The 23487-nt window shown below is 40.9% G+C and overlaps 2 protein-coding genes across 2 annotated transcripts; both read right to left on the bottom strand.

Annotated features, from left to right (window-relative positions):
• Positions 1-11391, bottom strand: recql4 (RecQ helicase-like 4). The gene is made up of 28 exons (XM_035620920.2): positions 10835-11391; positions 10266-10299; positions 10042-10136; positions 9718-9861; positions 9392-9549; positions 8202-9306; positions 8016-8098; positions 7834-7933; positions 7400-7565; positions 7198-7314; positions 6570-6737; positions 6400-6492; positions 6169-6305; positions 6004-6087; positions 5425-5613; positions 4623-4805; positions 4284-4485; positions 3956-4149; positions 3661-3744; positions 3374-3511; positions 2749-2868; positions 2324-2597; positions 2071-2200; positions 1802-1968; positions 1407-1584; positions 1089-1242; positions 899-1007; positions 1-280 (listed from the first exon to the last, which is right to left on the bottom strand). Exons 1-28 carry the CDS (start codon positions 10919-10921, stop codon positions 159-161), a joined length of 4815 nt encoding a protein of 1604 aa, XP_035476813.2. The 5' UTR covers positions 10922-11391; the 3' UTR covers positions 1-158.
• Positions 11392-15596: 4205 nt separating this feature from the next.
• On the bottom strand, positions 15597-23160 carry cndp2 (carnosine dipeptidase 2). The gene is made up of 12 exons (XM_035620743.2): positions 22972-23160; positions 21910-21990; positions 21255-21398; positions 20864-21026; positions 19588-19676; positions 18368-18568; positions 18132-18216; positions 17863-18023; positions 17472-17636; positions 17080-17221; positions 16089-16236; positions 15597-15796 (listed from the first exon to the last, which is right to left on the bottom strand). The coding sequence occupies exons 2-12, from the start codon at positions 21967-21969 to the stop codon at positions 15730-15732; spliced, it is 1425 nt and encodes a 474-aa protein (XP_035476636.1). The 5' UTR covers positions 21970-21990; positions 22972-23160; the 3' UTR covers positions 15597-15729.
• Positions 23161-23487: the final 327 nt, after the last annotated feature.

The raw sequence follows: 23487 nt of genomic DNA on the forward strand, positions 1-23487 counted from the left end.
TGAAGCTAGAAAAATAGATTTTATTTCATTATGATCCACAAAGAATATATATTTTTAAACATGTATACAAAGCCTAACAGAAAAAACTATAAGTTAAATCATTCAACGTGACGATGCATTTATACAAGTGCAGATCAGCGTATATTCCTTCTGGTCAGTTACTTGAAGCAAATGATCTCCTGAGTGGCCAGTCTGATGAGCTGGTTGAAGTCAAACTGGATGTACTTCCTCCAGTATCGTCTGTCTTTGCCGTAGGTCACAGCAGGATAGCACGGACTGCCTGAAAGACAGACTCCATCTTAAGCATATGCTTAGTCCTTAGATTAGGCATACATTCATCAGTTAAAGCTAAATGCACTTTAAACTGGGAAGGAATTATGGATACAACCCTAATCCTTCCTTACCAACAACCTCGGCAGATACAGCTGAAGAGCTGAATTCTTCCGAAAGATTCAAAATGACCACAGATTGATCAGAAGGGTAATCTGAATGGACGACCATGCAAAAACTTCAAAACAGATAAAAGCTGTCCTCCAAGCTCAAGATGCAACATGTGCAGTCGACACGGATTTCTGAATGAAGTGCGCTCAAGGGAAGAAGACTAGATAACACTCGAAAGAGAATTGGAGACCAGTCTAACTGATATTTCACACTATCAGTCTCACCTTTTTTTTCCCATTAGTCCTATAGCGCCCTCTAGAGGCCCAGAGTTTCTATAGTCACGGTCATCGGATAGCCTGTTGTTGGCTTTGTGGTTGAGGCATTAAGAGTCAGAGAGGACTTCACAAGAAAAGGGTCCTGGTGCAACCAACTGAGAAAGTTGGTAGCTGTCAGTGGAAGTTTTTTTCTGTAGCCTGGATATGTAGGAAGACACTCAGATGCGTGTGTGTACTCTCACCTATGCCATGGAGGATTCTGGCAACAGCTCTTCCAGAAAACTTCTCATCGCTCCGGTTGGAGAGAAAACTTCTGATGTCTGCTCGAATCTGATTTTCCCAGTCCGACAACTGCAAACACAAACACACAACCAGAATATTCAGAGTATTTCAGCTGCAACACCTGATGACCATCCTGTGTGTGTGTTTTACCTTATATTTGTCGAGCTCCTCGATGTCCATTGGTTTTAGTGTGTGCGCTCGGTCTCGCCTCTTGTCAAAGTACTCGGAGAGAAGGTGTTTCAGCTGCAGACTGCGACTCACATCCAAATCGTCAACGCAGGACAACACGCTCTGGAAGGCAACACTGGAAAACAACACAGCACAAACACACAAACTTTTTAGTCAATCCCTCTAACCCTCAAAAGCCCCACAAGAGATTGTTTGAATGCTGCTCAACCATTATTTAAATTTTTTTTTCAAGTTTCAAGGGTGAAAACAACTTTAAACAACTTTTAAAATGCAGTGTACCTCTTGAAGGCTTTAAAACAGGCCGTCAGCTGGTAGAGCTGTGTCCCCTCCTGGTCCTGCACTCGATTATGGAGGAACTGACAAACTCTGTCCATCTCCTCGTGGCTAAGGTCACCGTAGGAACGGAAGTAGAACGACGGAGAGGAGAATTCAACGTGGATGCCGCTGCGACCACCAGCTGCAACACAAATATGACCAATTGTTTCTTTTTTTACTAGTCAAATGTTCTATTTTTTTAAGCAATGTTGCCTTTATTAGACAGTGGCAGAGAAGACCTGACAATTGGAGGTGACATGCAACAAAGGTTTCCAGCTGAATTCAATTCAATTGAATGTTCGGTAATATTTTTCACAAGAGCCGATAATATCACGATAATAATACTCTCCCGAACAAACCTCTGTCAGTGCTCCACTGCAGCTGCCTGATCCCCCTCTTCACAAGAGGGAGCTGCCATCCCATAGTGTCCGCAACCTCGACCACATCAAACTCCAGCTGATCACATGTCTCCACTCGCTCGCCTGCCATCCGCATTCTGGCCAGAACCACAGCAACAGGAGGACAACTTTGGAGAAGAAAACAAAAATATATGAAATCTGATTTCATACTGATGCAGTACGTGTGGCTTTGCACCAGAATATCTTGAAGGTCAACGAACATTTCATACATTTTAGTGATTTTTTGGAGTTGTCTCGGCCCGTCATAGCAGCTGACTTTACACACAGACATGGTGGGGTGGAGAAGTTCCACGAAGCGCTGAGGATGCAGCTCCAAATAGCAAAGCATTGTTTCCACACCTGAAATACATAAAAATAAAGACATCATTTTTTTCCCCTCTAAAATACATACTGTACCCGTCTATCTACCAACTTGATTCGACTCAATTGATTCATGTCCGTGCCTTGTGTTTTTTTACTTGCCTTCCTCTGTGATGTCCAGAGCCTCGACAGTCTGTTGGATGGGGATCGCCCTCTCATGCGTGTGACACACTCGTTCTGTGGGCCAATCACTGCTCTCTTCCTTATCGTCTTTCAGCCAATCGCCGGCTGCCTTCACCTCCACATCCTGGTGTTTCACTGAACCACTGGCTCCCTCGTCTTTTACTGCTGGGTCCTCTTCCCTCTCCTCCTTTTTATTACCCTTATCTCCATCTTGTTGGATTGGTAACTCAGCTGAATCAGGATGTGACGTCTCCTTGCAGTGAAAACAAGGTTATGTTATGCACTAATTTTGTCAGAAATACTGGTGCCTTATACATAAAGAACAAAAAATATTAACCACGCACTGCATAATTTCAGCCTTTTATTGGGTCAAACGGTTAAAAAGAAAAGAAGAATTGAATCACCTGTGCAGCATGAGGTTTTGGTTTGTCCGTGTATTCTACGTCCTGCTGAGTGGGAGGGTTCAGGCTGCTCTCCGGATCACACACATCCATCATCTCCAACAGCTCAGAGTCGTCAATGTCCTACACATGCAGAGAGATTGTTTTTGAGATTCTGCTTAGACTATCCATGCATACGTTCTTTTCTCTGTCATGTTCCATTTGTTCAACACCATCATTGACATGTTTTGCCCATTGGAAGATTATTTAATGGTTGATGTCAAGAGAAAATCATGGCCACTGGACATGTTAACCTCAGGATCCCTATTTCTTGGAATCAAAATACTTCCCCTGCATTCTTTGTCCATGTAAACACATCATCTTATCCCGCAGTGAATTATATAAACTCTGAATTTCTTTGTCGATGTCAATTTCTTCTCGAATGCATGCTGAGAACGAACATTGACCAAGTGTTAAGTAAAACTGCCACAACTGAGAATCGTTGTCTCTCGTATTTGAATCGAGCCTTCCAGACGGAGAAGAAACATTCTCTATCATCTCCGTAAAGAACTCTGACCACCAGATATCCACCGTCTTACTTTACAGAAAGATTACAATGGACTCAACACAAACATAAAAGGAGAGATACCTTGATGAGCTCCTGTTGTTTCTGGTGTATCTGTTTACATTTGCACGGAGGGAAAACTTTCTGGACCAGCCTCTTCACTGTGTAGTGGTCCACTGTGTCTGCGTGGATGTGACGACGGAGCTCATGGAGGTCTCCACCCTGCACACAAATAAACATATTGTGTAAGGGAGGAAATAGACCAGCAGACAGCCACATAGAGAGAAAATTTTTATATATTTTATCACTGGAATAAACATCATAATGACAATGTCAGTATCAAACAACAAATCAAACAGTTTAAATCTCACCTCAGGGTCGAGGAAGAGGTGACAGTGGGCTGCTTCTCCGTCTCTCCCTGCTCTCCCAATCTCCTGAACGTAGCTCTCAAAACTCTGGAAAAACAATTACCAATAATGTAACTCTGACACAGAAAGGAGTTGGGAAGCTCTCAATCCACTAAATTCAGCATTCATGGGTATTTTTCCCAAGTTTTTAACAGGTAACATTCTGAATCCTCTCTATCTATATTTTATTCATGCTCATAACCACAGGATTACACAGTTTGAAGAGCCGCTGCTTACGATGAATTCGACAGCAACCCACCTTTGGCATGTTGAAGTGGATGATGCCACGGACGTCGGCTTTATCGAGACCCATGCCAAAAGCCACAGTGGCCACCACTAATCTCAGCTCCCCGCACATGAAGTTGTTCTGGACTCGACGGCGCTCGGATGCCGTCAAGCCGGCGTGGTACGACTCGGCCTGCCATTTCAGTGGCTTACGAATCTTCTTCCTTGCTGAATACAGACGGGACAGGAGTCAAAACTCTCAAATTTAGAAAATGGTGTTGTAGTTGTTGTTGAAGTTTAGTATGCATGTTATTTACTTTCCTAACCTTTGGCAAAACATATTTTTCTCTCTCTGAGCTTACCCAGGTCTTTCTTTCTCTGTCCTGCAGGGCTGTTCTGTGCCTGGCTGCTGCCGGTGATTTGCTTATTTTCTTTCACCAGCACTCCCTGCAGGCAGGTCCTGAGCAGCGCTGCCACACGTGTAGTCTCCTCTCTCCTGGTGCAGTAGACGATGATGGAGTCCAGACAACCAAAACGATCACCTTTCAACAACGACACCAAAGCCTTAAAACATGAAGACAGGAGAGACACACAGGAAAAGTAAAATAAGTTAAAAAATATTACTAGACAGACACGAGGCATGGAACCTTAGACATTTCCAGACAGCTGCTGCATAGGCACACACATGTATATCATCACACCTGATCCTTCTCTCTGTCCATGGACACAGACAGATTCAGGTTTGGAGGCACTGCTGCTGATCTGACTGCAATGCCATCCTGATCAGTGATGTCCAGATGCTGAGCGATGTCTAGAGCAGTAGATAGTGTGGCCGTAGCAGTAAGTCCCAGCAAGCACTGCACCCCCAAACGCTCCCTTAGGACCTAAAAAATACACACACGAAAAAAATGACATACCTATTTATGACACTCATCAGACTGTGATTGATGTACATCAATGTGTTAAACCAACAGGGGTGCTTAAGATTTGAGCTATGACAATAAATAGAGCAGCTTTGAGTGGAAGGAGAGACATGAAAGCACAACAAGAGATACCAGACACTGCCAATTATAAGAATTTTTGAATATATTTAATAATGATAATTATAATACTATTTTTCCTTGATCTCTATTGTTTGTTTCAAACTCCTAAATCTCATTTTAAAGTACGCTGGTACGCTGCAATTCTTTATTCTATACTCAGTATTACTACTCAGCATTACTATTTCCTCTCAATAGTCTTTAAAATTTTGCGAAATGTTCACTACAGATGTGCTGAAATTAGACTATTCACATTTCCTCACAACGTTGCTGGACTTTAATTTGGTGACCATATAACCTCTATACAATATTAGTATTTTAATATTACTATTATTATCACTTGTGCTTGTAAATATGTGTTTTCTATGTTCAGGTGTTGTTTTCCCCTTAAATGAACTTTAGATTGCCTAAGATAAGATCTAAGAACTTAAACACACACACACAAACTCACACACAAACCCACCTTACACAGCCTCAGGTAACAGGGCCTGAAATTGTGTGACCACTCAGAGACACAGTGAGCTTCGTCTATACAAGCGAAGGCCACAGGAGGGAGCTCCTGAGCGGAGGGCAGGCACCCTGAGCCTGAACCACCTCCACCAACCAGAGCCTCTGGGGAGAGGAGCAACACACACACCTGGCCTGACTTCACCTGGAGAGACAGAGGAGGAGGAGGAGAGCTCACAGTCCTGTTCAAGCAAAAATTTCACTGTGGCTTAAACTGCATTCCTCCATACAACTGCATTTCTAACTACATGGATGAGAAATGGTCCAACTTCATCTGTTGATGAAGGTCATGTGATAAATTAAAAGCCACTAAATGGACCCAGAGGGGAAATCGTGATTGAAACTGTCAACCACAGCTTACAGAGCAGAGAACTACACAAGACTAGTTGTAGAGCTGCTGGAGTCAAGACTATTTTATGAATTTTACATTAAACCTCATCCACAATTGAGAAGAAGAAGAAAAAGAAGAAGAAGAGGGATGAAGGGAAGATATCTCTTGCTACTCAACTGTGGAGCTTCCTGTTATGTGTGTTACCTTTTCTATCGCAGCTTCTCTCTGCTTCATCGTCATGTTTGAGTGGATACAGGCTGCCCTCAGCTTCGCTGGCAGGCCAGACACCTGGACACACATAAAAATGGTGTAAAAGGGGAAAATTCACTCTGATCAGCAATTCAAAAAAAAATAGTTTTATGTGATTACCTGATCGTCCATTAGTGAGACGAGAGGTGAAATGACCAGTGCGATGCAGTTTGATCTCTGAGCGTAAAGGTAGGCGGGAAGCTGATAGCACAAAGATTTACCCATCCCTGTTGACAACACTACCAAGGTAGAGAGACCTAAAGAGTGAGAGACAAACATAAATACAGATTATAGCAAAACAGATGAAATGAAAGACAAAAGAGTATGCTGTGTTTTTTTATATGTACGTACCTGACAGGATCCTCATGATGGCCTCCTCCTGTCCTGGTCTAAATGACTTGTAGCCAAGGTCTTGCAGAGCTGCAGACACCTCAGCAGGTGTGGCTGAACACATGTGCACAAACGGAATTAACAAAAATCTGTTGGGGTCTGTTAAATACAGGAGTTATGTGTTTGTTTACCTTGGACTTTTCCATCATCTGTGAGATGATAAAGTGGTGCCACTGGTGGCGGAGGAGCAGGCCGCTCATAGTCAGGACGAATCACATTCAGCAACACCTCGTCTTTACGTTTATGATCAGCCTCATTTTCATGGAGCTGCTGCTTCTCGGTGGCACCGGCAGACAACACTGGAACACGAACATACCAGGATTCACACAAACATGACAAACTAAAATTTCTTGTATTTGCAGCAGCATTTTTCAAAAGGTTATTAACTGACGAAGTCATTTTTTGCTAATGAAGAAAATGCTAAAAATGCATTTGATTTTGTAGAATTATTCTATAGTAATATTTAGAGATGAATAATGTTTAGAATTTTTTTTTTTTTTTCAACTTCCATGTTGCCCTTTGGCTTTTGTTTGTTGAGATATCTGTCTGAAGCTTTTTAGGACAGAAGCTTAAATAACCAGAAACATGTTTTTTTAATGCTAAACTTTTCTTCAACATTGTGAGAATATGATGTGGTCGATTCAATTTGCATTAAATGTTAATAATTCTTAAGGAGAGTTGGGTACAAATTTAAAATGTATTATTTATGAGACAAAACATAACAAACAAGATAGAACGGCAAAAGTTCAACAGACGTACAGAGCGGCTGAGGATGCAGTGTTCCCGTTGCCCTGGCAACCTCCTCCAGAGTTGGCAGTTCAAACGGCTCCTCTTCAGCGCATGGCTCATCAGAAACCGGAACAGGAGGAGGAGGGGCTACAAGACAGAGTTCAGAGGTAGAATTTGTCTGGAAGTTTACATTTGCCATTGTCATTATGTGTGAATGTTCCCTCTGTGTTACCTGGTCCCTTGCAGTCCATGGCCCAGTGTCCGGTCCCTCCACACTTGTAGCAGGTGTCACCCTGACGACTGAGGCCCCCTCTGAAGCCTCCTCTTCTTCCTCTGCCAAAAAATCCACCCCCTCCACCAAAGCGTTCGCCTTTCAGCTGGAATTTCTGCATGTACATCTGAAAAATATGCACCACAGATTTATGACACCAAGGAAAGGCATAAACAAAGACATGTTTCTGTTACTCTGGATAGATTTGCGATTATCATCTAAGAGCAATGGGAAAACAAACAAAAATACATGTTTAACATTTTGTCTTATTTTCAATCAGCAATTAAGAGCTTATATATCAAATATTTTCCTTATTAGACAAATTCTCTAAGCACTACGGATAAGACACATCAACGTAAGGACATGCATACCAAAAACACATACACAAAACGTACCTGTTTTCGTAGAAACACCCCTCGGAGTGCATAACCTTTGACATGAGATTTCTTCTTCAGATTTATCTTCACAAAGTTACCGTCCGCGCCTTTCACGCCTCTGTCAAAAGTAAAACAAATTCACAGGCCGCACATAGAGATGCTGCACAACCATTTTGCAGGACATGATTGTGTGATCTTACCTTGCTGCCACGGGCTGACTCTGACACATTCTCCTAGATACAAATTCCTCCTCTATTTCTCCTAACAAGTTCTCCTGAGGCACCTCGACAAAAACAATACCATAACTGATTATTTCCACTTGCACAAAAAATAATATGAAACAACATATGGTGTGCTTCAAGATAAATATAAATTTAGCTCCTTACCTTTTTGGTTACCGGGGTTTTTTTCTCCTCTTCGCCTTCTTCGTCTTCCTCTCCCTTGGTTCTCCTTTTCTTCCCTCTTCCTTGGGCTGGGCTGGGATTCAAATCTGAGCTCTCCTCTTTCTTTTTGCCTCTCCTCTTCTTTTTCTCTCCTCCCTCCTGTGTCATCTCTCCCTCCGTGCCCTCTCCCTCTCTCTGCCTCTTCCTCCCTCTCTTCTTTGGACCTTTGGTCTTGGGACTAGTCTCACCATCACCGTCTGGTGTTGGAGGTGGCGTCAGCCCTCTTTGCTTCTCCTCACCTCCCTTCCTTTTCACTTTTTCTTTCCCTCCTCCTTTACTTTTTCTATCGGGTTGTAGGTCAGGTTTCAATGAACCATCATCACCTGTTTTGTCACTAGTAATGCTCTTAAAGCCTTCATCTATTCCCAAGTCCACCTCCCCTCTTCTTTCTCCCTCTGCATCTATTTCTCCTTTTTCCACTCTTTCACCTCCTTGTATTTCTCCTTCCGTTTCCCTCTCTGCCTCTGTTCTCTCTGCAACCATCTCCTGGTTGCCTGCTACAGGCCTCTCCTCTGCCCCCATCTCTCCAAAAACCTGACATCTCTCCAGCCACTTCCTGTCAACAAAGTTCAGCCTGCTGGCAGGGGAGGGCTTTCCTCCTGTGCCAGTACCTCCCATTCCTCCTCTGAAACCTCCAAGAAACTGTGGGCTTCCTCTAAGAGAACCAATCCCCAGATGTGGGGTTCCTAGTGTTTCGGAATTTTCTTTTTTGTCTCCTGAAGCTCCTTTACTGTCATTTAACTTTCCTCCAACGTCGTCACCTGAAGTTTCTACACTACGTAAAGGAGACATTAACGACAAGGCAGAGGATCTGACTGAAGAGGGAGCCACACTAGAGCCACTTTGATTTTGTGAACTAATCACTTTACTGGTACTACTCCTACTGCTAATATTACTAACATTAACACTACTAAGTCTTCTGCTACTTGCTGCATCTGAAGGTTCATCCCTAAAGTCTTTGACAACTTCGAATGGTTCAAACGGCTCTTCAGGCTCCACTGGACGTGGCGTCTTTGTAACAAGGGACCCCAGGCAAGTCTTTACTCTTCTGTGAACATACAGAGGACATAGTTACAAAGAGGGATCACAGAAAACTAGACCATCCTCTCAGATAGATGAAGTGATTTCATTACCTTGGTGAGAAGGGGCTGGATTCAAGGCCAGTGGATGTGGTCTTGTCAGTGGCAGCAGCAGCAGGGATGGTTCCCTGACCAATTTGTTGTCCACCTTTTAATGAGTTCAGAGGCACCCGACCAGGAAGGACTGATTTCCTCAGTGAGACAGGTTTCTCCTGGAATAACAGGAAATTCTAACAATAGCACTAAAACCGTGACCCATTTGTCTCTCTTTTAGTACCATTGTGAAGCCCAGGTTGTTTTTATGGACACAAATCTTCTCTCTTATTTTATCCATTAGGAGTGTGATCAGGTGTTTGTTTGTTTTTTAAAGTATGTCTTACCTTACTGAGTGAAGCCAGGTTGTGTTTTAGCTTTAAGCCATAATATTGGGCTGAGGCCTGAAGGCTGTCTCTCTCCTGGGATGACAGTCGAGGAGAAGACACTGGTAACACACTGCGATTCAGATGGGCACCCCAACAGTCGGACTGAATAGACAGACGACACACGGACAAAGACGGTGAACAAATGGGAGACGGAGGGAAAAAACAAATGGTCGAAAATTTAGGTGGACTCATTGGGAGCCACATTCACATACAATGGATCCTGCAAAACTGAAGTATCCAAGCATCCACAGTCACAAACACTGCTGAGTGGGATGTACTGACCGTAGCTGATTTGGGCTGTTCATCGTGTCCGCTTGCTGCAACACTGCTGCTGTTCTCTTTGGCTTGTTTCAAACTGCGATACTCTTTATACAGCTCTGAAACACAGACACACATGATGAGTCTCTTCCGCCTCTTGACAGATGATTAATGCTACAATTGGACAAGATGTAAGGGTCGAGGAAATAAATCTGTTAATCCTTAATAAATGTAAGGCCGGTACTCACTCCTAGTCTCTTCTGGAGCTTGGTCAACATCATCCTGGAAATTAAAGAGAACTGATATATTCAACTTCAATCATTATTACCCAAGGCTGAATAAATTGGGTCTCAGATTTATCATTTATAAATATCCGTCGCATTTGTTAGATTAAGAAACCCCCATTTCAATGTAATGTCTGCTCCTTTTAAGAGCATTGTCTTTCCTATACACAACTCACTTTATTATTTAAATTCAAATTGAACATTATTGTGCTGGGGATGTCTATTATTTACTGTATATTTTTGATCGGTTTATTGTATTGTTTGACTGTTGTTGTTTTCTTCACATGCCCTGTTTGTAAATGTAATGGTTTGAGCTATAAACACATCAATTCACTAAACACTGTGTGTATACACACACACACACACAGGGTATATATATATATATGTCTCTATCTGCAGCAGAAAGAGACATATATATACCCTGTGTGAGTGTGTGTGTATACACGGAGCCATCGTGCAAATGATCACGTTATTGTCATTCAAAGCAATGCATTGCTGGTTTGAAGCTAACTGTGTGCTAACGTGTAACCCACCTTGTTGGGTTTCCTCTGGTGCTGTTGGACAAACCCCTGCTCCCAGCTCTTCAGCAGCAGCTTCAGCTCGTTGTAGCGCTCCATCATGTCTCCAGGGTCGGCTAAATACTCTGCTTTTTACCGCGACGTAACTTTATAAATATGCATATTTACACGGTTCTGGTCACAACTTCAGGAGAAAGCCGCATCAACACGAAGGCTATCTTAATGTTAACTTTTACAAACGCGACGATATTGGTCCTTTTTTTCTGATGTCGACAGCGAAAAACGTTGTGGTTTTTTTTGTTACTGTGACTTAATTTAACTTCTTGTTCCTGAAATACAAGTTACTGCAACTTCAATAGACCGTCTTGTTTCTGGTGCACAACAAACGCATCGGACAAATGTAGTGAACATCTACTTCCGGTGTATGATGTTTACAATCTTCCCGCGCCGAAAACTGACAGTCTGAGTTGCCAGGTTCCTTCATGTATCCACCATTATCACATATCCCGCACCCTATTTACGAGGCGAAAACTTCTGTTGTCGATGATCATTTTACCAAATGCTGATGAAAATTAAGTCAACAGATATTTAAATAAAAATAAATACTGCTGAAATATGTATAGATCTCTAGTTTTCGATGCTTTGATTTACACTCAAAAGGCAGCAACGATTCCTCCTCCTGGCGCCACAGACACAAAGACCCGCCTCCTCCGTTAAAGGGACAGGGGTAGTGACATTTAACAAATGCTTTTTCCGCAGTTTGAATATTTGTCAGGTTATGAGTCATTTCATAATTTAATGGGCCTCAGTGATGGTCAAAATTTCTGACAGTGACATGAAAGTTAACATTTCCTTTATCTGTCAAAATGCCCCCTTTATATCCATGTGATTCAAAAATATCATATAATATACATTGCACATGAAAACCTTGTTTTAACTTTTTATTGGTGGGATTGCTGCACTTTATATACATAACCATGTCTACATTGTTAAATATAGAAACACCATTAACATGTTCAACTCAAATATATTTCATACTTTGCGTAATATTCAACATTTTGTTGAAGAGTTTATGAAACAGGACAACAGAAATGAAGAAAAACACATTTTTTTCATGAGAAGACATTAGTTCATTTCAGCTGGGAAACCTCGTAGAAGTATGCACCCATCACCTTGATTCCCTCAATGTAGTTGAATCTGAAAGGGAAACATAAAAAAGTGAAGAGCTTGTTTAATCAGTGGATAGTTGTCTTGATTACAAGTATATTAGAGAAAATGTTCTTCCTCACTTTGGTGGAACACCTTGACAACATGTTATTATCTGATCCCTGTGTGAACAATAGACTGTATACAAAGATGGACGACATGACAACTCCCCCACAATGGAAAATGTTTCCTGACATTATAAATCAAGTGAGAAGTAGAGTCATTCTCTCAAAGACTTTGATAGAAACTGACTTTGTTTTTGCAACCAGTGGAGTCGCCCTCTGCTGGTCATTCCAGAGATTACAGGTGTCAGTCACTTCCCATTGGCTTCATTTTTTTGGTGCCAGGTTACCAAGTCCATTTTTATATACAGTATATGGATATCTGGATCCCCCCTTAATGGCTGGATAAACCATAGGTCATTAAGCCTGCCTCCTTCATGTTAGTGGATGGGACATGGACCGAAATAGAAAGTCCAAGTATTTTTATCCCCAAAGATGGTTTCTGTCATTTTAGGTAGTTCTCATCACACTCGCGACTGGACAAACGCATATTTTCGGTGGAACCTCGATGACATGCCTCCACTCCACGATCACGACTCTCATTCTAAATGACATCAAGATGGCAGCACCTGTGCTGTTACTTCCTGTCCCTGTCCATTTTCCCTCCAGTTTTCTGTTGCACCTGTGTCTCTCACTGTTTTGGTATCCTTGTGTTTTCACCTTTCAGAGTGTTATGTGTGTGTTGTTCACAGCGTGTTTGCATTCTGTTCTTGCCCATGTTTAGCTGTTTGGACCAACCTCCAACCTTGGTTTTAAAATTTGGACTGTGTCTTAGGACTGGATCACTGGTCAACTATTCAACTCTTTGAACATTTCATTCAATGGAAAATTAACCCACTATTCACAATTACAGAGATTTTTAGAGAAAGAAAATTTGACTGCACTGTCATATACCTGTTGATTTTCTCATTCTGGGAGTGAGCTCCATCATCAGAGGACCCAACAGGAAGCAGCATGACGTTTTTCCCTGTGGCCTCCTGGAAGGTGAGGGTAACGGGGATGCTTCCACCCTCACGAGTCAGGTCAGGCTCCACACCAAAGACTATGACACAGCAAGGAGGATGAGACGATGGTCAGAAAACACCGGACCCTTGTCGTCGGTGGAACCTCTTCCATAGAGCTTTCCTACACAGAGAAAGATGAGTTCATGAAAAAAGGAGCTGGTGGATATTATTAGGATTGTAAGAGGAAAATGACGTTACACACGTTTTGATGAATGGTTCTGCTTTTATATTACCAGTTTCCTTTTATGCTTCAGTTAAACAACATTTTCATTCAACTATGCCCTTTGTTTGTCTACAGGACATATTGGCGATTTACTTTGCTTTTGATTTTAGAAAAAGAAAGTTGTGTAATCATTCCATGGAAGCATGGGAACAGAAAAACCTGCGCTTAAATTGTTCATGCCCGTACAGCATTCAAGTCTATTTCAATAACTTCACAGATTCTACCAAACTAGATCAAGGTAAAAAATTCTACATTCAACATTACTGTCAAGGTCCTGCTCTTACCATCTTTCTCCACCAGAGTGAAGGGCTCTGTATCCCAGCCGTCATTGATATGGGCTGGCTGGACATCGAGGTGCCCGTAGATACACAGCGTCTTCTTACCTGGGTCTGACCCCAGACGCCCCAGGACGACAGGGGGCAGAGGGATCTCCTCCCCAGAAGGAAGCTGCATGTACAAAATGTACAACATAATGACTATAGCTGTGGAGAAATGCCCTAGAGTTTAGGAAAGGTTAAGGTTTCTCAAAAGAGGAATGCATTTTGTTAAACTAGCCACACTGTTTGGATTCCCGTTTCAAAAGCGGTTTGAGAAAGTTGTCCATTACTCACTGTGACATGCAAGTAAACTAAACAGTTGTTTGTTTTTTTTTACAAAAATTAAAAGATTTCCAGCAACAGTAGAGTGTCAAACAGTCTTACCGTCTGTTTGCCGATGTCCACCATCCCCACTGTTCCCCCCAGTTTCTCAATGTCCTTGCAGGCCATCTCCATCATCTTCTTGATCTCCCCACGCTTCTCTGGCCAAGCGGACACGCTCTGGACTGCTACCCAATCAGCAAGGCGCTAGGAAATTTGAAAAATTCCCCAACATTTTAATATTGTCTCATGTAACATGATAGGTGATTCATGCAGCTATGTTTTTGAGAAGTGTAAGGCACATATTTTGTTAAAGCTTTGTTCAAAATTATAAAGTGGCGATAGAGTGAGTGTTTTGTTAGCACAGTTGGAAAATGATGCGATTTTGAGATAGACTGTCTGAACATTTATGACATGTGGCTCACACGTTGTGCTCAAGCTCCTACACAATAGATGAGTTACAATGCTTCTCAGTATTAAAGACACACAACAAAATTGAATTCAGTGAAGTTGATTTTCAGCAATCTTATCACAGCAATCATTAGAGAGTGATCTTACATTATGTCCAAACTGCAATCAGAATGAACTCACCTGCACATACTCATCCTGGTGTTCGTCCACATACTTGAAAAGCCTTTCGAGATGAGCCATCTTTGCCAGCGACAGGAGGAGGTGAGGATTCAACAAGCAGAATGATGTGAGAATCTACCTCAAACCATCTGCCAATTTCTAGGAGGACGAAGAACACACCCTCCTGCTAAACCGTCGTCTTTCACATACCGTAAGTGATGCGTGACTGACAATTGAAATGAAATGTAGCAATGTTGGAGCCCTTGGCAATATTTTTGATACATGACACACACGCACACACGTGGGTTGTTACAGGGTCCAGATAATCCCCTCCCACTATTACACCACTTCATATTTTAACTGAGCACCTTAACGCAAGAAATGTTACACATGCAAAACAATTACAGGAAGTGGATTTAGTGAGATGTTGCATCACTACACAGCTGACTGGCCTGTTACTTTGTGCATATGGTAATTTTTTATCAACAACAGAAATAATTGATGTCAAGTTCATCATATAATGGGAGAGGGTTCAATTTCGTTCAAGCTGTATGTATCTGGAAACACATAAAATGTTCACACAAAAAAATTAAGATGTTTGCACTTCTGTCACCATTGCCTTGGTTTATTCCTTGTGTAAATTCTATGGTTCATTCATTACATCTTTCATTCAAGTATTTGGTGCTGACTTTTGTGGCTTAACGACAAAACTCATTTCTTTTAAGATCAATTGCAAAATTATTGGTAGATTCATTTTTCTGATAGATTTCATCCTTTGGGAAACGTCCTATGTTTCATCTGAATTGTCCCATTAAAATGAATAAATGGAATGTTAAAAAATGCCAAAATAATCTGGATACAGCTGTTGTATTATAAATTCTTCAACATATTTATGCCTCTTCATACAAAGTCAAGGCAGCAACACAGTTTAAGAGGGCAGCAGTTGCACACATTTGATCATATTTTAGATGACACAGACACTAAATTATTTTCCAAATCCAGTGACAATGTTTTACTGTCAACAGATAATTGATGTTATCAAAGCAACAATGTGTTAATGAAACAGGACAACAGTGACAAAGAAAAACACTTTTATTATAAGGAGGCAGTGTGTATAAAACATTTACTGTAGAAGGTCAATAATACTGTAAAGGCTCTGATTCTGGAGAAGGAGATTATTTTACATTTTTCATCATGAGAATTCACTTTATTCCAGCTGGGAAACTTCATGGAAGTATGCAGCCAGCATCTTGGTTCCTTGAATGTAGTTGGATCTGGAAGGGAAATGATAATGAGCTTGTTTAATCAGTGGATAGTTATAGCACCTTAGCATCTATAGCAATCTTTTCTCCTTACATGGGTAACGCAAAAAGCGGAGTAAGCAGACAGTAGAACACACCTTGAATATTTATTTATTTTGGCCAAAATAGTATTATTTCTTTTCCTCGATATCAAAACTAATTGAAATGTTTTTAACTTTTCTTTCCATGAAAATGTACCCACTTTTCACCATTACAGAGATTTGTATAGAAAAGGAAATTTGACTGCACTTTTATTGTCATATACCTGTTGATTTTCTCATTCTGGGAGTGAGCTCCATCATCAGAGGACCCAACAGGAAGCAGCATGACGTTTTTCCCTGTGGCCTCCTGGAAGGTCAGGGTAACGGGGATGCTTCCACCCTCACGAGTCAGGTCAGGCTCCACACCAAAGACTATGACACAGCAAGGAGGATGAGACGAAGGTAAGTGTAGAAATAGAGGAAAATATGTCAAAATGAAAACCACCTCTGAATAAATACTATTTTCATTATTAAGCATTACCCATATAGTTACCAACAATTAGTGAAACAAACAATCTCCAACGACATTTTAAATTCATAATTAAAAAGTAATTTCACCCAACTTAACAATGGGCCTCATGCAAGAACATATTTGTATTATAATCCTAAATTTCTCCTAAGAAAAATGTTTAATTTATGTGCATAAACAGGATATATGTCACCTGGGAGAGAGAGCCTTTTAGCGGCTTGCAAATTAGCATAAGCAACGCCCTAAAAATACCATATACGGTTTGGCTTCCTGTCCCGTGTCAGGAAGAGTTCATTCATGAAAACAGTGTTAAAGAGTAAAAAGAAGACATTTACAAGATTGGAGATTGAAGTTCTGTTTTCAGACATCCATAAAAGAAAGTCTATATTTATATCTATATATATATAGATATATATATATATATAAACTTATATATTAACATTTTATTGAAATTATATGTGTATAATTGCTTTAAAGTGATGAAAAGACAATCCATAAGTGGAATAACATGGTTTGATTAACAGCAAACAAATTAAGAACGAACAATTTAAGAACAAACGTGTCTTTACGAACGGTTCTTGCATGAGGCCCATTTTTTCTGGAGAGTAATGCAACTTCTTTTTTCCAATACTCTACAAACAAAACTAATTTAGAACTCTAAATCTAGGCTTAAGACTAGAGAAAAGAGGGAGTACAAGTTGAATTAAACATATACATTAATCAATCATATATTTCAGTCTTTGTACCTGTCTTCATGGCCTTTCGACCAGCCATGTAGTGCGGGTGGTTGAAGTCAGCAACCCAGGCCTTGGCCCCATGGCCCATGGACAATTTGAGTTTGTTTGGGGATCCCAGCTCAGCAAATTTCTTTTGCAGATGGCTGTTAACCTTGAAAATAAAAAGGGAAAAATATGAAACCAAAGCATCAAGTATATTGTTGTTAGCAAAATCTATGATTGCATGCATTTAATCAAAATGCAAAACAACAATAAGAAAAATAACTTAGTCTGCTCTTTAAATCAACTTTACTGGCACAAGAATGACCAAGCAAGTCATCTGTGTGACCCACAACCAGGGCGAGGTCATCTCATTTTAAATTTCACTGGGCTGCAGTCACGCAAGGTATTTCAGGGTTTACCTGCTTCTCCACAACTTTGGGGTCCATGTCAGGGACGAGGCGGATGGAAAACTTGCCAATGACCTTGCGGGGGATAACGGTCTTAGCTCCTGTTTCAGAGAAAGCCCCCTCAATACCATGAAGAGAAAGAGATGGGTACCTCCAGCGATGCATTAGAATTTTCTCCTACAGGGAAAAAAAAAATTGGCATGAATTTCCGAGGTTGGGTGAAAAGACAGCACAACAGTTAACATTACATTGCTAGCTTGATTACATACAGTGAATTTTTACTTAGTCTTAAAAAATGTATCCAATATGTGCATTGATATTTCAGAAAAATAATAATACCCATCATGATTAGCCCACGGTGTTATTTACTTGGTGATGTTAAGAAAATAAATAATGTTCTTGCCTTTGAGTCATGCAGCAGCTGTTTAACGCCAACATCTTTGCTGTACTCCTCCAAGTCAAAATCAATTTTCTCATACAGCTGTTTCTCTTCTTCAGTCAGAAGGGCCACATTGTCGTTTATCCCAGGAATCATAATATGCCCCTTTGGGTCCAACAGGGAACCTGTTTAAGAAGTGACAAACATGAGATTAAAATTCCTACAGTTCAGAAAAACACTTAACCCTTAAGTGGGTTTAATGAGGTTATGGTCCAATAATAGGCTTCACTTGCCCATAAGTGCAATAAGGTCGGTCATAGCCTCATGCACAGAGCCGCCAAACACCCCTGAGTGCAGGTCCTTCTCACAGCACTCCACCTTTAATGATGAAGAATAAATCACTTTCATGTGCTTCATGAAAACACAATTTCACTAAATGCTGAAGATATAAAAGGGAGTTAGCGTTGTGTTCGCCACAGATTAACTTGTTGTGCTATAAACCTAAAACATCTCTATAACCTGACTCCACCTCAATGTAGAAGTAGCAGATTCCTCTCAGACCATAGGTGATGCAGGGTTTGGTCTTGCCCAGCCAGTAGTTGTCAGAGATGCAGACATAGTCCACATCTTTAAAGAAGGTGTCTTTTCGAGAAAACACCAGTTCATCCAGGCCCTCAGATCCCGATTCCTCCATCCCCTCGAAGCAGAATTTAATGTTGATGGGAAGCTCCTGGAACATAATTAGAGATAAGAGGGGGGGGGGGGGATCTGTTAAGACTAACATATATTATCACCAGGCATCGCTTTGCACAACAATGAAGAAAAGCATCAGAGGGGATTTTTTATATTGTAATAATGCCATTTCATAATGGTGTCATTTATACCAGTGGTTCCCAACCTTTTTCCTGAGTGACCCATATTTTTACTATAGCATACATTTGGGCTCTCATGACTGACTGATTCTCTCTGCTCACGTGAGTGTGTGGATTACGACAGATGAGAATTGGGCAGAGCATGATAATTAAATGCTGAGTTATCTATATTTTCCATATAAAAATTCTTACACTGTTAAAATCAAAAGGGCTTTGTTTCCCCTGTTGAGCTTTGGCGACCCCTAGTGGGGGTCGGGCCCCCCCGGTTGGGAAGCACTGATTTATACCATATGACGACGAATGATTGGTTACTCTAAATAAGCTGTAGGTTGTGTCTCTTATGTTATTGGTTGCAAACATGATGCATTGCTACATTATAATATGTCATTTTCTGACTACATACTAGTGAGTTCATTCTTACCATATGATCATGAATTATTTTTTAATCTGTGTAAGATTTAGTTCATGTCTATAATCTCTTTCCTGAGACAACAGGTTTCAGTTGTCAATTGCTGTTACAGGGGCAAGAAAAGGTGATTCAGAAAAAACAGGTGACGTGACTTTGTTTAATCATTAATCTGGATAAGACATGCAGCACCATCAACAATTTCATCTGGAGACCTTTGACCACTTTCCTGTGGACAAGTCTGAAGAGATCAAGTACTGATTAAATCAGCTCTCTACTCTCACACTGATATGATTCATTTCAGTGATGCAGAATCGCTTTGAATAATAACTACCTCTGTTCCTCTGTTGTGCTATATCTAAATATTTTATTTCTATTGTTTTTCCTTTAACATCCTTACATCCTGTCCAACCACATGATCATAAGTGATTTTTCGATCTATATACTGTAAGCTTCAGCTGGTGTGTCTACCTGCTGGATCTTCTGGTAAGCCTCAATGCAGTTAAACCAGGCCAACACTGGACCCTTGTCGTCAGTTGAACCTCTTCCATAGAGCTTACCTGCAAAGAGAAAATAAATAATTTAGTTTAAAGTCCCAATGAGAATTTCCTTGTGACCAATGCCTTTCAAATTATTATGATTTAATATATTTAAGTTTGCAATTAAATGTCAATGTGTTGCCTTTACTCTCAATGTTCACCTCTTCTGTCCCTCTCTTTCTCACAACCTCTTGGGGTTGCTATAGCTCCAACCCCCCCAAAATGTGTTCTCTTTGGGAGGGACTAGCTAATAATAATAGTTACAGGCCGCTTCTACATGACAAAAAGTAGAAGGCAGATTACTGGTCTGTCAAGTTAAGTCTGTTCTGTTAAGTCAAACTCTTTAGCGACTGAACAAATGGAAAGAAATATGCACTAAAAAATGATGTAAGCAAGACAGGGAGGAGACAGGGGGAAGTGTATGTGGTGCTTTCTGTCACAAGACCATTTGTATTAGTACCGCAAAAAAAATCCAACAAACTAAAGTAGGAAGGAGGTAGAAAGTTGTCCCAATGTGTAGGAATAAACTATCTATACATGACTTGATGTCACAGAATAGATGGCAATTCTAATTTGTGCTACTTTACTTAACTAAACAGGGTTTATAGGAGACCACTTACAATAGAGTCAATTCATTTTGTGCTGTTTATAACACTCAACATCAGAGTTTAAAAGGATTCCAGTGCAGCATTTGCATTACTGTGTAGAGTCTAAGTGCATAGGTGACAATTCCAGAATGCTGTCTTAGTTATGCTTAAATAAGAAAGATGCACTGTAAATAAACAAAAAAGCATTTAATAACAGTCCTTCATTGTGCAATGTATTTACTAGATTAAATGCAACACCCTTTTGCCCTCTGGAAAGCTGAGCCTATTACTGATTCTTCTTAAAAACAACAACAGCACTGTTCAACTTGACCTTGTGAGAATTGCAGATAAGACATGATTAAGAACTCTGCTCTAACCTCAAACATGGGCTAACTGGACTGGACTTTGGAAATATGCAGACAGCGATACAATCACAAGTACAGAGCTGATAAAAGCTCAAAGGACATTTAAACTCAAAGTTACATTTAAGTTATGATGATGGAAACAACTTCTGTGCTCTCTAAAGAATTAGTTTGATGTTATTGTTATTATTATGAAGTGATAGTGAGGATACAGATTCTTCCAAGGAAACCAACATAGCTGAAAAGGTCCTGCTCTTACCATCTTTCTCCACCAGAGTGAAGGGCTCTGAATCCCAGCCATCATCGATATGGGCTGGCTGGACATCAAGGTGGCCGTAGATACACACCGTCTTCTTACCTGGGTCTGACCCCAGACGCCCCAGGATAATGGGAGGAAGAGGGATTTCCTCTCCAGAAGGAAGCTGCACGTACAAAATAATGACTATAATACAATAGCTGTGGAATAATGCTGTAGATTTTAGGAAAGGTTAAGGTTTCAAAAAAGAGGAATGTATTTTGTTAAATAAGACACTGTTTGGTTCCTGTTTTAAAAGCAGCTTGAGAAAGTTGTCCATTATTCACTGTGACAACTGGAAATGTTTTTTTCTTTTTCAGAAATTCAAACATTAACTTCAACAGCATAGGTTTACCGTCTGCATGCCGATATCCACCATCTCCACTGTTCCCCCCAGTTTCTCAATGTCCTTGGCGGCCATTTCCATCTGCTTCTTGATCTCTCCGCGCTTCTCTGGCCAAGAAGACACGCTCTGGACTGCTACCCAATCCGCAAGGCGCTAGGAAATTAGAAAAAATCCACAAACATTTTAATATTGTCTGGTATAACATGATAGGAGTTGCATGTGGCAATGTTTTTGAGAGGTGTAAGGATCATATTTGGTTAAAGCTTCGTTCAAAATTGTCAAAGGAAGTTGGGTTTCCATTAACTTTAACTACAACTACAGTTAACATGTCATTGAAACTCATGTGATTTTGTCCACTGAACATTTATGACATTTGGCACACATCTAAATCAAGTGCCCTCAAACCCTATACAGACAAACATAACTGCACAATCATTTCATATTTCACAACAGCTACATTGCACAATGTCGTATATAGTATTTGTTATTGTATATAGTGTTTGTTAATGTTATGGCATAGTATTTCTATTTTATCTTATTTACAATAGATTCAGTTTCTATTCTAGTTTGTTATTATTACATTTTCCCCTGTGCTGCTACACTAATGTGCTGCTGTGTCGATTATGAAAATGAAATGTCCAAACCTCAATCAGAATGAGCTTACCTGCACATACAGATCCTGGTGTTCGTCCACATACTTGAAAAGCGTTGTGAGATGAGCCATCTTTGCCAGTGACAGGATGAGCTGAGGGTTCAACAGGCAGAATGGTGTGAGAGTCTACCTCAAACCATGTGCTATTTTATAGCAGGACAAAGAACACATCCTCCTGCTGAATGCTGACCGCTGCTGTATTACCATTTCCTTTGTCATGCACATACTGTAGTAGCAGACGTGCAAGTTCCATATCAGGAAGTGGATCTGCTGTGATTTCGCAACTCCACACAGCTGACTGGCCTGTTATTTGGTTCATGGCGATGAAAGGTTAAAGTTGTCAAATTGCATCCTATTATGGTCACATTCATGCTCTATGTATCAAGTGCCCAGTTGCATTGGTTTATTCCTTTGCATATACAGCCTATGATTCATTCACCTATTTTTTTCCTTGAAGTGTTTCGTGGCATGGGAACTTTGCACATCATACCTCATGTGTGTGACTGCGGAAGCCTTCAGCAGGGTTGTATGACCTGACCATCTACTCACATGTCAAAATAGGAGGATAGGCGCTCAATGTATAATAATAGCACTTTGAGCTCGCTTTAAGCAATGAAAAGTGCTCTATAAATGAAATGTAATATTATTATTATAATTTTGTGTTTACATATTCAATGCAGGAAGGTTTCGTATATTATACCATGAGCTGCTGGTGCTTTAAAGGACCCATATGGGAATGTACAAATTAGGGGAGGCTGTAAATGCTGTAGTGCACAGAAGCACAGTAGTTCATACTATGCCTCTAGGATATTAGAATACATATGGTTTGTTGCGGACCAACTCATAGCTTTCAAAACGGGCTACACATCTTAAGCTAGCAGAAAGACGGACCGGTGTGGTGTGACATTAGCAGGCCGGCTTACGACAGCTGTGTGTGGGACACAGCTCACGTGCCTCGAGGGTCTCGACCTGCGGCACCGGTTCTCACTTCATGTGACGCTTCAAACAGAGCTAGCTAGCACGCCATGCTAACCTGTGACACAAACAACCCGTTCGAAGATTGCGTGGACTTACCTCGTATTCTATCCGCGGTCAGCCGATGTGACTCCTCGCCTGACGGGACGCTGCGGTGTTCACCGACCGGACCGGACCGCACCTGACAGCTCTCCGTCGGAACAGAACACGGACGACTCTCCCGAACAGTGGTCCCGGATGTTTAAATGTTTCTGTACATAGTCTGTCTGACGTGTGGCGCAAGGAATTGTGGGTGATCTGTGCGTGCTTTGTCACTTATTGCCCAGACAGTGACGTATTAATGAGGGGAGCTGCACCAGACGATAAAAAAATAAAATGACTTTAGTTTACTTAATGGATGTTAATGGGACCAAGGTACTTTTGAATCATTTTTTTAATGTTATTAACAAAACGGTTCAAACGTACCTTGGTCCTGATTATATCAGCAATTCCTATTTTCTTTACAATCTCATGTGGGTAGAAACTTGCAACCATCATCTCCATCACCTCCATGTAAGCTATTTGCTGCCACCTACTGGTTGAAAGTGATTTTCATTTTTTAAAATTGTTTTAATT

Source organism: Scophthalmus maximus, chromosome 22 (genome assembly GCF_022379125.1).
Source record: "Scophthalmus maximus strain ysfricsl-2021 chromosome 22, ASM2237912v1, whole genome shotgun sequence".
NCBI lineage: Eukaryota > Metazoa > Chordata > Actinopteri > Pleuronectiformes > Scophthalmidae > Scophthalmus > Scophthalmus maximus.